This window comes from Struthio camelus, chromosome 2 (assembly GCF_040807025.1).
Source record: "Struthio camelus isolate bStrCam1 chromosome 2, bStrCam1.hap1, whole genome shotgun sequence".
In the NCBI taxonomy this organism is placed as follows: Eukaryota; Metazoa; Chordata; class Aves; order Struthioniformes; family Struthionidae; genus Struthio; species Struthio camelus.
In genome coordinates this window covers 108,683,273-108,699,172 of record NC_090943.1, presented here as the reverse complement: position 1 = coordinate 108,699,172, position 15,900 = coordinate 108,683,273, and the positions used below count along the sequence as shown (strand labels likewise).

The window sequence follows — 15,900 nt, the reverse complement described above, 5'->3', positions numbered from 1 at the left end:
GTTTTGCTACTCTTTTGGTCACCTTCTGAAGGACTTTTTTTTGCCTGAAAAAGTTGTTTCAGAGAGTACGTATCCTCTGACCTGAGCAGGTTTCCCAGATCTACAAAGCGGGATGAGAACATTTGCTTTCATCAGCTTTATCTGCAGAGATATTGTGGACCTGCCTTAGAGAAAGATACTCTTACTTGCACTTTCTTTTGCATCTCCACCTTTTCAGCAACACAGGGTAGCAGTTTTCTTTAAGGACAGTGTTTCAGTATAGTTGAGTTCTCAGAAAGAAGGCATCTTTTTTTAACACTCTATGTCATAAACTACGAACTCCTACTTAAACTACCTCTTTACTTATTAATTTTACATTTAATTATACATTTAATTATACTTTCAGATATTTAAAGGCTACAAATATTATGTGAGAAGGGACTAATAACCCTTCCACTCTTTCCGCTATTATGAGATTCAACATTTTCTGAAATTTTGCAGGAAAACCCAACACTTTACTGCTAGGTCTTTGGTTTCACAGTTCAGCTGCTTCTTGTGGGTTACAACTTCATGAGAGTGCCATTCTCCTTTGCTCATTTTGCTCCAACGTCAAGCAACTAAAAATGCCAGAGGACAGTACAAACCATGCTTAATCGCTAGTACTGAGACAGCATAGACATAGCCTGTTAGAGACAAGACACTAGATCTGCTGGGACTTTTATCATTCTGAAGAAAGCCATACTGTATGCTTTACAGTGTATTTGACTAAAACGAACATAATTCATGCCAAGTCCAGCCCAAAATGGTTTCTATTTAAATAAATAAATAAAAATTGTAACTCATCAGTAGCAGTAGGAGATGTTTGGCTGTATCCTTACATGAAAAAATCAACAGGACAGTGAATTCTACATAAAGGGTCTTTAAGCTCTTTAACTGTTTACTTTGAGGTTTTTTTTATTTTCTTTTTTTTTTTTTAAACAAGATCCTGCAATGGATCCTCACTCCTCTCTGAACACTCATTTATGCTACACACATACTCATCTGTCCACTGACTGAATCTCAAACTATTTTGTTCTCAGCTAAAAGAGGCCCGTGAGCAACTGAGGATATGTGGTCTAGAGTTTGAATAGATTAAGATTTACATCTAATAAAAACTCAGTTACTTCTGACGTTCCCTCACCTCAGAAACCCTACTCCCAGTTACCCCTGTGAAATAACGATTATATTCAGTATATCTTTTCTATATTTCAAATTCTATTGTCATAACTTGGGAATTTAGAGTTAAAAATTATAGTTTCCATGAAATTTAATACATCTGCAGTGTTTCTTCCATATTCAGAAACTGCTAGTGTGAGACATCAATCCAATTTCCACAGGATTTAGTGGCAGTTTTGGTATTGATTCTAACAGAAGCAAGTTTAGGAGTATGATCTGACTGGAATTTAGAATTTTGGATTTATTGAGTACTACACTGATCAACTGGTTCAGCCTCATGCAGAGAATGAAAACTGGTCTTTCGCATCACATTCACCATGAAATGGCCATTGTGATCCAGTGGGTGGCACTTTGGAAAAGTACTGTTCATAAGTAACCTATACCTACATCATACCACATCCAATATTGTCATATCTAATTGTCGTTAACTAACTGAATAGAAGCCTCGGGAAAGAACGGCAAACTGGATACTGATTAGATATTGCCCAGTTCTCCTTTTCATGTGGTGATATTTAGAAGAAATGGGCAGTTTTCATTTTCAGTAGCATGTCAGACATGATGGTCAGTCACAGTGCTTGGGATTTTAAAGTACAGGTCAGCAGCTTATCCAACAGGCAGGCAATAATTAAATTTCATTTGACCAGATCAAGCTTTTGGCTGCCAAATAGCAGGATTTTTCCTAGCTTGATTTGAAAGAGTTATTTAAAGCTCTGGTGATAAAAAAAAAATCTCAAATATGAATAAAACTTTTCATTTGAAAACATTCGGTAAATAACTGAAATATATATTTTAATACCACTGAAATGCAATATTCTAGCACACAAAAAATATATTAATGTTAAGTAATATATTACTATAATATATGAATGTGGGGACAGAACATACAATTACAAAGATTCAAATTAACTAAATCTAAACCAGTATACATGCTATAAGAGAACTATAAAGTTATTTTACTTAATTCCAGTTCAGACCTCATAGCTGATAGCAGCTAGTAACTTAATGTCTAATCCACATATTGAAATCAGAATTATACAACAAAATATTTTTGAGGTTTTTCTGCATTCTCTTTTAAAATCAGTTTCCACATATGGGAGAGTGATGAGCTACAGGAAAGGAGAGAAAAAAATCAAGAGCAAACAAGAAATGGTATGATACAATCTTTTATTAACCCACATACTGCAACCAGCAGATTTGACAACATTGTCTCTTGAGCTTCAACTATCAGATAACATCTGGCAAATGATGTTTGTAAGTCCTGTTACACAACAACTTCTGGCTTCTCAGTGTCATCTAGGGGACTAATATGTGACTAGAATAACGCATTTTAGACTGCCTGCTTCTGTCATGCTGGTAAAAATTGTTAATAATGCATATGCCACAGAGATCAGTTTATTTGAATCCAACTTCTCAGAAAATATTTGGCAATTCTGTTCTCATAATCTTGCTTATGACTCGAGCAATCTTTCTTAACACAAATCTTCACTGAATATTAAATGAAATCTGTTGACCACAAAGTATTCAAATAACCTTTATGTATCCTTAATGTGTAATGATCTCTGAAGCAATATATTTTAAATGTTGGTCGGAAGCATTTACTTACTTATATCTACAATTTTGCAATGAATTTCTTTCCTTTCAGATAGTATTCTGTATTGTTTGGTAGATTTTATTGCCCTAAACACTAAAAACATTCTTTAATCAAGAGCCCCATTTTAGTCTGTGTAGCATAGACCAAAACATTTTGTCTCTCTGAAGTCAGACTCTCCTCTACAAATCTATTTGAGGAAACACTAAAACGTCAGACACTCATTTACCCAGTGAGTTGCAGAGTACACTGTTACCATACAAACAATGTGCATTTAATATAATTGAGTAGAGTCTTCAGAGCAAGAATAATATGAGGGCCTTGGGTCTCTTGATTTAAAAAGGTAGCAAATATTTGTGGTATTTATTATACCATGCATTTTTAATATGAAATTGAAAATGTCTGTCTTGAGAAATGCTCTCTAAGGGCAGATGTAGTTTTGCTGACAGTAATGTTACATGATTTGATTATGAATGACTAGCATATTTTTAACAAAAGGTCCTGAATTAGAATGTATGTTCACGCCATTGTGCAGATCTCTTAAGTCAAATGGGAAATAGCATGGCAGATCATAGTACACGGGTAAATTCAACCTGTCTAATTGTCTTCATTGATGTGAGCAGAGTCACATCCTTAAACCAGAGAAGAATTTACTCTGTGTAGCTGAAGTCTACTCTTTTCTGTGTTGTCTAAAATTGGAGATACTGCTTTTATGCATCAGATTATAGATATTAAATAAACACTGGACTTCAGGGAAACCATTTTGGTTAAAAATGAAAAAAAGACTTTAAGAAGACAAGAGAGGTTAAGGAAGCCTGTAGTCTTCATTCAGTAATGACAAAAGCCAGTTTTAAAGTAGTTTTAAATATCTTCTTATCTGCTTAACTTTAAAATATGGCCTTTCTGATTATAGCATACAATTTCAAGCAAATAATTAAGTATTGTTCTGTTTTTAAATCAAAGGAAAGGAAAGAAAATCAGCCAGGCAATACAAATATAAAAAATGTAACTGAATGATAATGAAGGGCCAAATTCACAAGGAAACTAAACTTCTTAAATCCTACTCTTCCTGAATCCTATTCTTCTGCTTAAATTCTTATTTACTTCAGTCAATGTTGTCTCACCACCTAAATGTCATTATGCTTAGTCCTAAATGAATTGAGAAAACAAATGAAATGAGAACATAGCTATTTTCAGTTGCCTACAGATTGCTGAATAAATAAATGAGGTTACTAAAGAGTAAATAAACTGCTGATAAATAGCTGTAGTTGCCAATGATACACATCATGGAAGACAAAGACCTCCAATTCCTTGAAAGATGTGCAGCTGAGCTACTTCATGGTCAAGAACTCTGAGTTTCTCCATTTTGGAAAAGGCATATGATAGAAGTAGCTACTTTTAGATCGTGACTTCTATTGAATTCCAAATTCAGCTGGTCTGGGAGATGAGCTTTTGCAGAGAGCATAAGATATTAAAGATCTTTGTGGCTTTTCCTAGGTACCTCCGCTTGGGGAGTTTATGCCTGGGAGCTTAACTTTCAATTTTAGGAAAAAAAGAACAAAGTTGAATATTAAAAAAAAAAAAGGCCCCTTTTCATGTCAATAAATGATCATTCTTCTCAAAAAGTTGTTTTCAAGTAGAAGAAATGTGATAAAAGTCCATAGGAAAGCTTATTTTGTATTCAAAACAGAAAAGTCAAGGACAGGAGCCAGTAATCATTACAAATTGTTGCAGAAACACTATCACTTAATTTTACAAGTAGTAAACCTAATCAACAAATGAATTAGACTGAAAAACTTATCTAAATGAATTTAGTCACAAGCACAGGTGAAGAAAATCATACATATTTACATACAGAGAATACATTCATTTCAAACAATTCTGAGGTGTTTTTGAGGGACAGGTATAGCTAGTAGAGTAGCACAGGAAGACAGACGAATTCACTAACTGCAATGTTCTAACTCCAGACAAAAAAATCAATTTACTATAGCAGAATATGAAAATAGAGGAAAACTAGGAGTCAGTGTATGAGCTGAGCCTTGCAAAGGCTATATTAACTTTAGTCGAATAGACAAACACAGCATTGATATGTATTACAGAATCACACAGAATCACAAAATAGCTGGGGCTTAGAAAGGACCTTTGGAGTTTATCTGGTCCAGTCACCTTGCTCAAAGAGAGTCTGCTAGAGCAGGTTGCCCAGGACTGTGTCCAGTCAGGTTTTGAGTATCTCCAAGGATGGAGACTCCACAGCCTCTTTGGGAAACCTGCTTCAATGAACCTCACCATGAAAAAGTGTTTTCTTATCTACCTTTCTATCTCTTTCTTATCTCTTCTACATTGACCACATTATTTGATTAAAGTTATAAAACTAGCTTTCAGTTCATGAAAAGAGTTGAAGAAATGGTAGTTCAGTTCTCCAAAATAAGCAAAGGAGGAGAGTGTTTGAACACGCATACTTTTAAGTAGGTTCTCAAGCCTAGAGATTTCAGAGATTTAGGTACATGCTTAAAGGTAGTCTAGACCTTAAGTTCCTTGCCAAATTGGGGCTACTTTTAGTGGCTTTTCTGTGCGTACTGTAAACTGAAGCTAATGCTTTGGAATTATCTTTGGGCATATATGAAAGTAATTTCAGAGATTTTTAATGGATTCACAGTACTGATTAATAGTAGCTGTTATTCCTATTTGGTCTGAGAACCTCAATGAAATAAAGCTTTTTTTCAGAGAAAAAAATAAAGACACCTAACATTTGAACTTGCAACAATAAAAAAAAGTGTAAATTGAAAATATCTACACATTGAACATAAATTGAACGAAGAAGACTTATTAACTTTCCTCCAAAAAGAAAAGTAATGGTCAAGCTAGTGTCTTTCTGCAGGTGAAGATGATTTCAAAGATTTATAGGAATGAAAATTATATGACAATTTTTTTTCAAAGTAGTCTAATAAAACACCTACAAGATGCAGTGGAAATTATATTGTTTGACATTATATAAACAGACCACAGGGGGCTGGCAAATTCTGGAACTTTACATAGGGATGTTATACTCTTGGACATCCTATATTTTGTGACTGAACTTTTTGACCATTTTAGTCTGTTGGCCTGAAAATTTGCTAGTTATGAGATTTTAAAGGCATATCTCTACACAAAGGGAAAGAATATTAGAATAAAAAAAATCTTTAACCTAATCTGCGTTCGCAAACATTAAACAGCACTCATAATAATCAGATGACTCTTGCATGGACCCATTTTCATTGTCATATGCCTCTTAATTATGCACTTCCATATTTTAAAGTTTAGATTATTCAGATTATTTTAGGGTTGGGCTTAAAAGATGCAACTGCTCATTTCCTCAATTTGTTGTGTTCCTTTTTAGAATAATTACGCCTGCATTTTTTATATACATATGGATGTCATAAACAAAGTTACTGAGATAGAGTTTATTTATAACTTCTTAGAGTATATATAAGGTAAAGTTCTTTATATGTAATAAAGTTGTCAGTAACTTGAGGTAGAATAAAATTATACACAGAAAGACAGAAAATACAAATAAGGATAAGCAAATAGAAACTTAGTTAAGGCTCTGGATTTCCCACAGACTTCTTGTGTAGTTGTACACACATTGCCTAGAATAAACAGTACAGATGAGATTTTCCTCTCTGAAATCTTTCTGTCACTGTTCTGCATATGGAAAAAAAAAACATGAATGGTACTATTTCTCTGTTCTATAAGAGTAGTATGGTAGTATCTATACTAAGATTGTAAGCTCTTGGATATCACAGTAGAAAGAGAGAAGGAGAGAAAGAGAGGGAGATGAAATATGCAGAAATTCTAATGGACCACTTAAGAGTTTAATTAAAAATAAGACAGGGTAAATATTTATCAAAGCTGAAGTAACCATGATTTACTTTTGGACATGAGCACCAAAGAATCTTGAATGTGATACTGAAGATGAAAGAACTACAGTCTCCATTTCTCAACAATCACTAAATAAATCAGCATTAATCATATTCATCCATATCACAACAGATAAGGTGACAACATACACTAACTAGAATTATAAATATACAAAAAGCTTTTTTAATAACAGTCACCAAGTATTGGTAAGCAGAAGAGAACTCTCTGGACTGATCACTTGACAAAACCACCTGTCAGTGCTACCTTAAGAAAACGAACCAATGCTGAGCAGTTGTTAAGTATACACACTGAAGGATGAGAGACCGTATATTTTAATTTGATACATATAACTCATTTACTACTTATTGCACATTACAAAAATATTAAATTCTAGAAGTAGAAACGTGAATGACTTCTTGAAAGAATACAACATATAGAATCAGAGTCCCTAATTATTGAACAACAAACTTTTATTCTTTCTTACATAGCACTGAGAGCTTTCTAACTAGGGTTTGCATACAACTCTCTAAAGAGAATTAGGGAGCTAGAAGAGCTTTTCAAAGAGTAAAAACTCTGTTAAGAAAAGCTAAAGATGTCAATAAAGAGCCCTGCTTATTATTCTCAGAATTGAGAAATACTTCAATAAAAGAACAGAAAAATCAACAATTACAGCTGCTCAAACCTACGCAATTGTCAAATTAACAAATAGGACTGAATGAAAACAAAAGATATTAACATGCTTTTATATTTAACATAAAGACATCATTTCCTCTATGGACAGCTGAAGAATTGGGCCACTTGCAGTTCTGTGGTCGGAACAGAAAACAGCTTCTCTGCCTAACAGAAGGGCCACTGTTACGCTGATTAGACAAAAGCACGGAGGTGATTGTCAAGATTTATTGGCTATACTCCTAACACCTCAGAAATCTGTAGATACAGTTCATAAAGATGAAAATTCAGCCCTTCAAGGAATGGATAAGGAAAGAAAGAGAATTGCTTCAGTGTCAGCAGCATCTCTGGAGGCATCCAGATCACCAAGCTCACCAAGAGAAACTGTTATAGATAACAGCGTTCCCAGGAGCAGGCCACAACACACTCAGGCAAAAGTGCATCCCAGTAAGAGCTAATAGCAAATATGCCAGATATGGAAGTCAAATGAACGATAATGAACTGAAATAACTTTGAAAAGTATTCAAAAGCACCTCACTCATTACATATCAGGAAAAAGTTTCTCATTTTTTCCCAGAAGAAGTATATGTTAAATTGTTTGGAGGAGAAGTAGAAAGTGAGATACATAACAAGTTTTGGAGGTACTCTTCTGAATACATATATTAGTAGTGAAAAAGTTAACTGACAATAAGTTTTTTTCAAAAACTCATGGAAGAAGCCTATCCAGGTTTTCTGTTCAGTACATATTCCATGTTATCTTCCCTGCTCTGTCATTTCCAAGAGCTTCGTAGACTTTACAGATAAATCAAGAATTATTAGGGGAAAAAGCACAGTCTAGGGCTCACCAGTCATTTCCACATCTAGCCAAAGTATTCAAAGTAAAGAACAGTCACTCCGGATCAGACCTAAAGCCCAACTAACTCACTGTCATATTTATGCAGGGCCGAAAGAAGGAAGAGAATAAGAAAAGGACCATATGTTAGGAAAACCTTCCCCTTCCTCTAGGATTTAGTTTTCGTTATTCTGCTACAGGTAATAACATAAACTATTTTGAAAATAATGGGAAAGGTGTTGTAAAAAAATAGCTTCATCTAAACATTTGGTTTTTTCTATATTATTTTTGAATAATATTAGAACTTTCAATGTTAGAATTGAATAAGCTAAGTTTGTTAAAGCTCTCTCACAGATATTGCTGAAGAGCCAGACTCTGTCAGAGGCATGTGGGTTTGCTGCAAATAATACTTAGTCATGCAACACCATAATCTCCTATACTGTAAGTCAAGAGAAATATTTCCTGTGGAGGTCAGAAAGAATCACACATGCCTGTACTACTGTTCAATATCCTAGTAAAATCTCATCTGGAAGTCTGTGTTCAACTTGTCATTCCAGGAGGATGAGCTGAGACCGGAATAGATACAGAAAGGGGATTTGAGGGAGGAGGGGAGTACTAACAACGGGGGATAAAGAGCCTATGTCACAAAAAGATAATAGATGATGTTGGCTTGCACAGCCAAGCAAACTGAAATCTTAAAAAGGACATGACTGCCATCTTTAAGCCCATGCTGCAGTGCTCTGTACCTCTGCTGCAAAAAGAGCTATCAAAGCTAATAAGTGACATTGGTACAAGAACAAAAATGTAAGGGGGCATCATATGAAGAATAATTTTAGGTAAACAATCAGGAGAACACTCCTAATAGTTACAGCATTGGGTCCTGAGAATGGTTTTCCATGGCTGAAGCAAAAATCACCCAAATGACAACAGCAGCAAAAACAACTGAAATCCTTTTAATATCCATTGACAAAGGGATATGAACTGGACGTTTATGACAGGATTTAGAAACATACTGTCTGCAGTCCCAGAGTGAGATAGCATTAGATGATTTAGAAGGTCCCTTCACTCCTATATTTGCATACAGAAAATGCAGTTGAAACCCTCCTTATCACAAGTTATTGCACCTCTTACTAAACCTTCCGATAGGGATTTTTTTTTCCTTCTAATTTTAGAATATTTAAAAACATATCTTTTATTTCTGGTTTTGCTATATTTATAATAAAGTACAACGCCAGTGATTTTTTAGCTCCTTTCTTTTGGAAATATGATATTCCAACATTTAGGGATTTCTCTAACAGCAATTTCTATAGCTTTCATTTGAGTACTATATAAATAAAAATGTAACTATGAAATTATGTGCATAAAAAGGGGTAACATGGGACCTGAGAATCCTGTAAGATCTTTTAGATGGTAACTTGCTCTGCACAAGGAATTTTTTTTCACTTAAAATTAAAAAAATATATATTATCCCACTACCTTCTCATATTTATCATATTGACATATTCTGTACACAGTTCTGCAGTTCATGGAAGTTAATGGAACTTATAGAACTGCATAGACAAACTAAGTTCCCTTGAAGAGGCAATACAGCTGATTGTGATTTTCACTGCAACATGTAAATGCATCGTGTTAGATGCTGCAGTGAAATTCACTCTTGTTCATAAGACCAGAAGGCCTAATACATTGCAAATGACAATATAGTGGTGACAGACGATTGCATATTTGTATGAACGCAACAAAAATTCACAGCCTAGGGAAGAATCATATAACAATTTGAGAACTAGAACCATCAAAAATCAAAGAAAAGAAATTCACAATTTTTAAACAATATCAGATCTACTTTACTGGCTCAAAAGTTTAAAGGAAGAGTTATAATGAATCATTTCTGACCATTTCAAACACTGTGAAAAGAACTAACAAAGCAAAAGATCGATTCAGCCACAGTCATGTGGCTCTGAGATGGTTTATTGCTTTTTGAGAAGCTTAATTGGAATTAAAAGTCAATTGAAAAATATTGTCACTGATGTTAACTTAAAAACAATGAGACCAACTTCAGAAGAGAACAAGAAAATAAATAAAGCAAGCAAGCCAGTTCCCAGAAATATTTTTCAGCTGTCCCAGGTGCCTGGGAAATTCCCCTTCCCCAAAATACACACAAGGGAGGACACGGACATTTGATGCCAAAATGTATTAGACAATATCTTATCTCAGTGCTTCAGAATTGCCTGTATAAATTCATATTAAATTTTTCTTGAATACTAAAATTTGGAACTTTCCCTCAGTCTGAGTTGGGAACAATCACTCAGCCAGTTTTTGGACTGTTTCTTTTATCACGATAGATGACATCATTATACTATTACCTTGATCTTCTATAGCTACTTGTACCCATGTGATGTGGATGTAAAAGTACTGTTATTCTGATCAGACAGTGTTTTACATCCTACTTTTCAGGGCATAAGAGTATAAAGCCCTTTCTGTTTCCATTATCAAACCACTGAACAAAAAAATTACTGACTGACCTTTATATTAATGAGGCTGAATAAAAACACAGATAGTTTCTACTAATTGATGGAACTGAAAGTAATGGTGTGCTATCTTAAGCCAGTCCTGCAGAATCAGAGACCAGGATAAACAGAAATCTGATTATTCTAGCTGAATAAGAAAGCTCAAGTAAACACACCCTCTCTTTGTCTGAATCCTTGTCTACACTAAAAAATGGACTAATTTTAAAGACTGGTTGTCAGGAACAAGTCCCCTTGAAGTAATGCTTGAAACGTTGAGATTGGAGTAGCCAAAAAAGTGATTCAACACTATCTCAGAAAAAGCTTTTGAGAATAACTTTCTAGAAGAGAAGATAACAGATCAAGTAGAAGTAACCAGAGATGTGAAATGAAATTTCTTCTGCAGGCCTTTCAGTAGTCCAGACCATGACAAAACAAGAGCAAGAAAGAAATACCATGTGATCTATCTCATGTGTCCTTCCATAGCCAACACAATTTGTATTCAAAAGGAAACAAAGAGCAACCTGAAAATATTTTAGAATCTGAGATGTTATCTATTTTATGTATAAAATCTGCAAAAAAAAAGCTTTTATTCTTTTATGAATTAAGTGCATAGATTCAGAAAATGATGAAAATAATTTACAATTAATAATAAAAATAAAAGTAAAATCGTAAAGGGTAAATGTGTTCTGTTCCGCTTTTTTAACTTTCATGTATACAAAATGGTTGACGCGTTCTTTTACATCTCACTTGCATCCTGTTACCACTAGTATTTAGCTATAATAATATAAACAAAAAAGATAACTACTTCTTCCCTTAGCCTAGAAGTCTGACATTTCAAATAATTGATTATTATACCATACATACAGCTGTGTTAAACCATATCGTGCTTAGTCATATTATTTATAAAATCACAGAAATGAAAATCCAAGTTATCCTCTTAATAATTAATTATTTGCAAAATTTTCAGTACTTCTGGCACTTATTAGAACTAGATAGGCATGGCTGTGTTTGTGTTATTTGTGCATGTATTTCTGGAATTATTTGTCATGAAAGATGTTTCTTCTACTAGATGACATCTTTTAGAGCGCTAAATGTGCTCAGAAAAACATAAGCAGAGTTCTGTTTGAGCAGAATGAAATGCATAACAAAAGAATCTCATCTGTTCCAAGATGCCTCAGACCCCCATCTGTTAAAGAAGGCAAGCCCCAGGGTGACTTCTGAAATTCCACTGGAGTTTTACATGGACGCATAGAGAAGGATTTGTGTGCGCAGTTTAGAATTCCAACCATTTTAACACCAGGAGTCAAAAAAAATTATGATATAGAAGAGGTCTAGTAATTGCAAAATATTACTCTGTTCCTTAGCCAGCACTGTTCCGTGTAATTTCTTTTTTTAGGACTTAATCCAAACTAGATTTGAAATGCCTCAGGTGAACAGGACTCTTTCCATAATGGATCTCCTTTGGAACATTTTTCCAGATAGCCTAATTGATGGGGTTTTTTTTCAAACTCATCCAGTTAGCTGTTTTTGTACACCCTGAAGACATAGCAAATAATTTCTTTCCTTGCTTCTCCACTCAAATAATTATAAATGACTAGAGCTTCAACTTAGTTCACTTACTTAAATCGTTAAATCTTGCCCTGCACACCCCCTCCTACACACTCTCAACACCATTTGCCAACAAACCAGAAAGCCTCCTACACAGGCTGCAGTTCGGAAGAACCTGCTGTGTGCACCCAGCCAGGTGGAGGCAACAAACCACATCTTCGCCGGGCGTTCGGCTGCCCGAGACACCTAGAGCCTCTACTTAACGATCACGTTCTTGTGATTCTTTAAACAGATATTAGCTGAGAATTTCCTTGTGATCCTTCCTTTGTAAATAGCATCATTTCAGGAGTAGTTACTACCCGAGATGGAGCTAAGATGGCTCAGTAATAATTTTTGGAGGCAACTGAATTTCTCTCTATGTTACTGATTTATGCATTCTTGAAAGTTGTCACTTTTTTAGTGAATTGACATCACTTCTTCCACTGCAGACATTTGGACAACAGATTAATCCGTGCCTGCATAACAAAGAACTGGTCAGGCAATTCAGTCAGAATGAAAACTGCATCCTGTTAACAGTGATCAAGAAGGCAACGGTGCTATTTTGCACTTGTCAAACTAATCATATTCTCATTTGGGCCAATATTCCTAGAAACTCTTTTATCACTTGCAGAGCTTCATTTTGAAAGCTATGAAAAGAAGAGAGATAGCTATTCCATCTGAAGACTGGAATAATTTATGCTGCTTCGGAAGTTTACCAGCATTGATTTTTATGTAGAAATCCACCTTATATCAGTAGAAGAAGAATGAGGATAAAACATGGTCCCTGAAATTTTTTTCACTGGAGGGCTTTTTAGGTAGAATAAGCTGCACATTGTGCTATGAGCAATCTTTTCCATCATTATACATAGCCCTTTGAAACAAGAAGGACAAGAAATCCAAAGCAAAAGACTTTGCAGGGAGATAGGAAGGAAAATGGTAGAAGTCCACAGAGTTTTAGTAACTGAGAGATACAAGCCTAATTCACTCTTCAGAGACAAGTAGGTATGGATATAGTAAAATTTCACCTACTGTCTTTGTATTTACAACAGGTACATATATCTCGATATTAGATTAATGGCTTGTTCTTTACAGAAATTATGTTGCTGTTTCAATCTTCTAAATATGCTTTCCTTCCAGAAAATAGTATCCTTGACTTTATAAAAAAAAAAAAAAAAGAACTACTCTGGCTAATTTCATAACTATTTTCCCGGCATCAGAGAAATAAAGTTGCATAGAGAGACATTCAAGGAGTCCTGGTATGTTCTGTGAAACTGCTGGAATAATTAAGCAAGCAGAATTTGGGGCCTGTTAATTTTAGCACATAGTCTAAAGAATACTGTTCCACCTAATACAACAGTTTAAGTAAAACAATGGGTACATAATTGGCAAAATTACATGATAATTACAGTGCTTCAGAGTGAGCTATATTAAGGTATGACTCATCACGCAGTACATAGGAAGGTACAGAACTATGTTAAATCCAGCAGTGCAGGGCAGTGTAGTGTGGCTGCAACCAAAATGAAGTTTAAGATCAGCAATCGCTTGCTAGGAAGGGGGTGGGGGGAAATATTTAACTGGAAGTATGACTGTGAATTTTGTCTTACTTTAATGAATTAAATAAAAAAAATGACAAAGAAGGAATAACTGTATGATTACAATTAAGATGTTACATCTTTCTTCAGAAATATTTAATACATGTTGCTATTTGAACCTCACACCTGCTCTGGCAATATATGTAATAGCTTGCTTCATTGGAAAGGGAGAACTATTCCACTCCTCAAATGGACAAATGACTAGTGAAGTGAAAAAGCAATGATGAAATTTTCTGAGATAATTACTTTTTTTTTTATTAGAATACTTTATCAATGATCATTTTGAAGGGAAAGCTGCACAGCAATCAAGCACAAACCACATGCCTGCCCATGTAATATTTTGAATGATTTTCTCTAACAGAATTCTATTAAAAACAATTTTTTAAAAACTGCACACACTGAGTATATGCATCTTAGATAAAAATGTATTGAAAATTTCTTCCTTGAATGAGCCTGGCTTATTATGTAAAAGATATATCTTCTTCCTATCCTTTAATTCTTTCTTTAATATCAGACATAGTCTATATTACAAGTATTATTCAGTAGCATAATTATATATCATTAGCAAAGTTACGACGCTAAGCTTTTTCTCCCAAAAAGTGTAATATTTTGTACTCACCAGGTGTAAAATTATATCGAGCAGAAAAACCCATAGATTCCAGCTCACCATCAGCAAAAAATTTAATCCACAGGAATCTGCCACTGGATTTTATCATAGGTGGATTTTGCTGTCCACAGAAACGTCCAATGATTGGGGAAAAGCCAAAAGGTCCATCGCGTACTTCAATATGGTCAAATTTACACTCCCAAGAAGGCTCTATGGAATATTTTTCATCAAAGTGTAGTTCAATACATTGTCTAGGGGCAGCTAGAGGTGAAAACAAAATGATCTGGTTATTTTGTAGCCCAAGACCCTTCAAACTTGAAATAAAATTAAATAACTAATAAAATTAAAAAAAAAAATTAAATAGAATTAAATATTCCAATTTTCTATTTTTCCTTAAAAGCAATACTTTCTATGTTTGAAAATTATGACATCTGTGCCTTTACAGATTTTATACCATTAGCTTACTTGTCTAGTCTTCTCCTTTAAATAAGTGTTCATAATGCTAGTTCTTAGGGAGACTAGGAGAGTCATCTACAATGTAAAGCAAAAATATATTTTAGGAAAAATTGATTCAAATAAAAAAATCTCTTTAAGAATCTTATGTGCCTGGAAAACTATTCTTTTCAGATATTTGGGGGAAATGTTAATTAGCATATTTTTTACCTAGTACTCCTAAAGATGAAGAAATATCAGATCAGTATTGTACTATAACATTAAGGACAAAATCGGTCCCTATATGTACTGAAGTTAATAATAGGCCTGAATAAAAATTCCAGCAGAATTATTTATCATTTCATTTGAAACATAAGCAAAGTGCCATGAACTGTCACGTAAGAAACTAGATGAGGAGGGAGCAAAGTTAATTATCTAACTAAAGATAAAACAATATTCTGCTGGAAACCTTGAGGAAACTCTGAAGTAATCACTTCATTAGACAAAAAAAAAATCTTTATTCATAGATATCAAGGCCAGTGGGGATCGCAATGATTTCTTACAAAACAAAAGGGGCATAATTGCTCTGGTATCCCCTATATAAAAATATGGGGGAAATCAATCACTAGTGGAACTACAGCATTTTGTTAAACAGCAAAACAAAAACTAACAAAGTTTCGTCTGCAAATTTTGAAATATGCAACATGCCTGGGGTGCGCTGCCCCTATCCCTAATCGTTCCCACAACTAAAACGTATGCCTTCAGCATGCAGCTCCTGGACTGTGGTAGGATATACGTTTTTTCCTGACAGAATCATCCGCTAAGGCAAGAGTTTCCTGTAGCACTGCATTCTCTGCCTCTCATGCAATCGTGTCCTTAGCTCTGCACATATTAAAAGAGGTTGGGATTACTATAAACTTTGCCTGAATTACCTTTCTTTTCACATCAAACATGCAAGACCAAACTCCACATCTAGTGCATAAGCTGAACATAGCAAC

The 15,900-nt window shown here is 34.5% G+C and overlaps 1 protein-coding gene across 9 annotated transcripts in view; it reads right to left on the bottom strand.

The window, feature by feature from the left end:
• The window catches only part of NETO1 (neuropilin and tolloid like 1), an 86,983-nt gene that overhangs the window by 56,682 nt on the left and 14,401 nt on the right, over positions 1-15,900 (bottom strand). For 8 of the 9 annotated variants that reach the window (XR_693463.2, XR_011139111.1, XM_068932067.1 and 5 more), the window contains one exon: positions 14,483-14,731. The exons of the other annotated variant lie outside the window; for it this stretch is intronic. Coding sequence is in view for 6 of the 8 variants with exons in the window: in XM_068932067.1 (XP_068788168.1) it covers positions 14,483-14,731 (249 nt within the window). In the remaining 2 variants the exon portion in view is untranslated. The remainder of the gene's footprint in view (positions 1-14,482; positions 14,732-15,900) is intronic. 9 annotated transcript variants of the gene reach the window in all.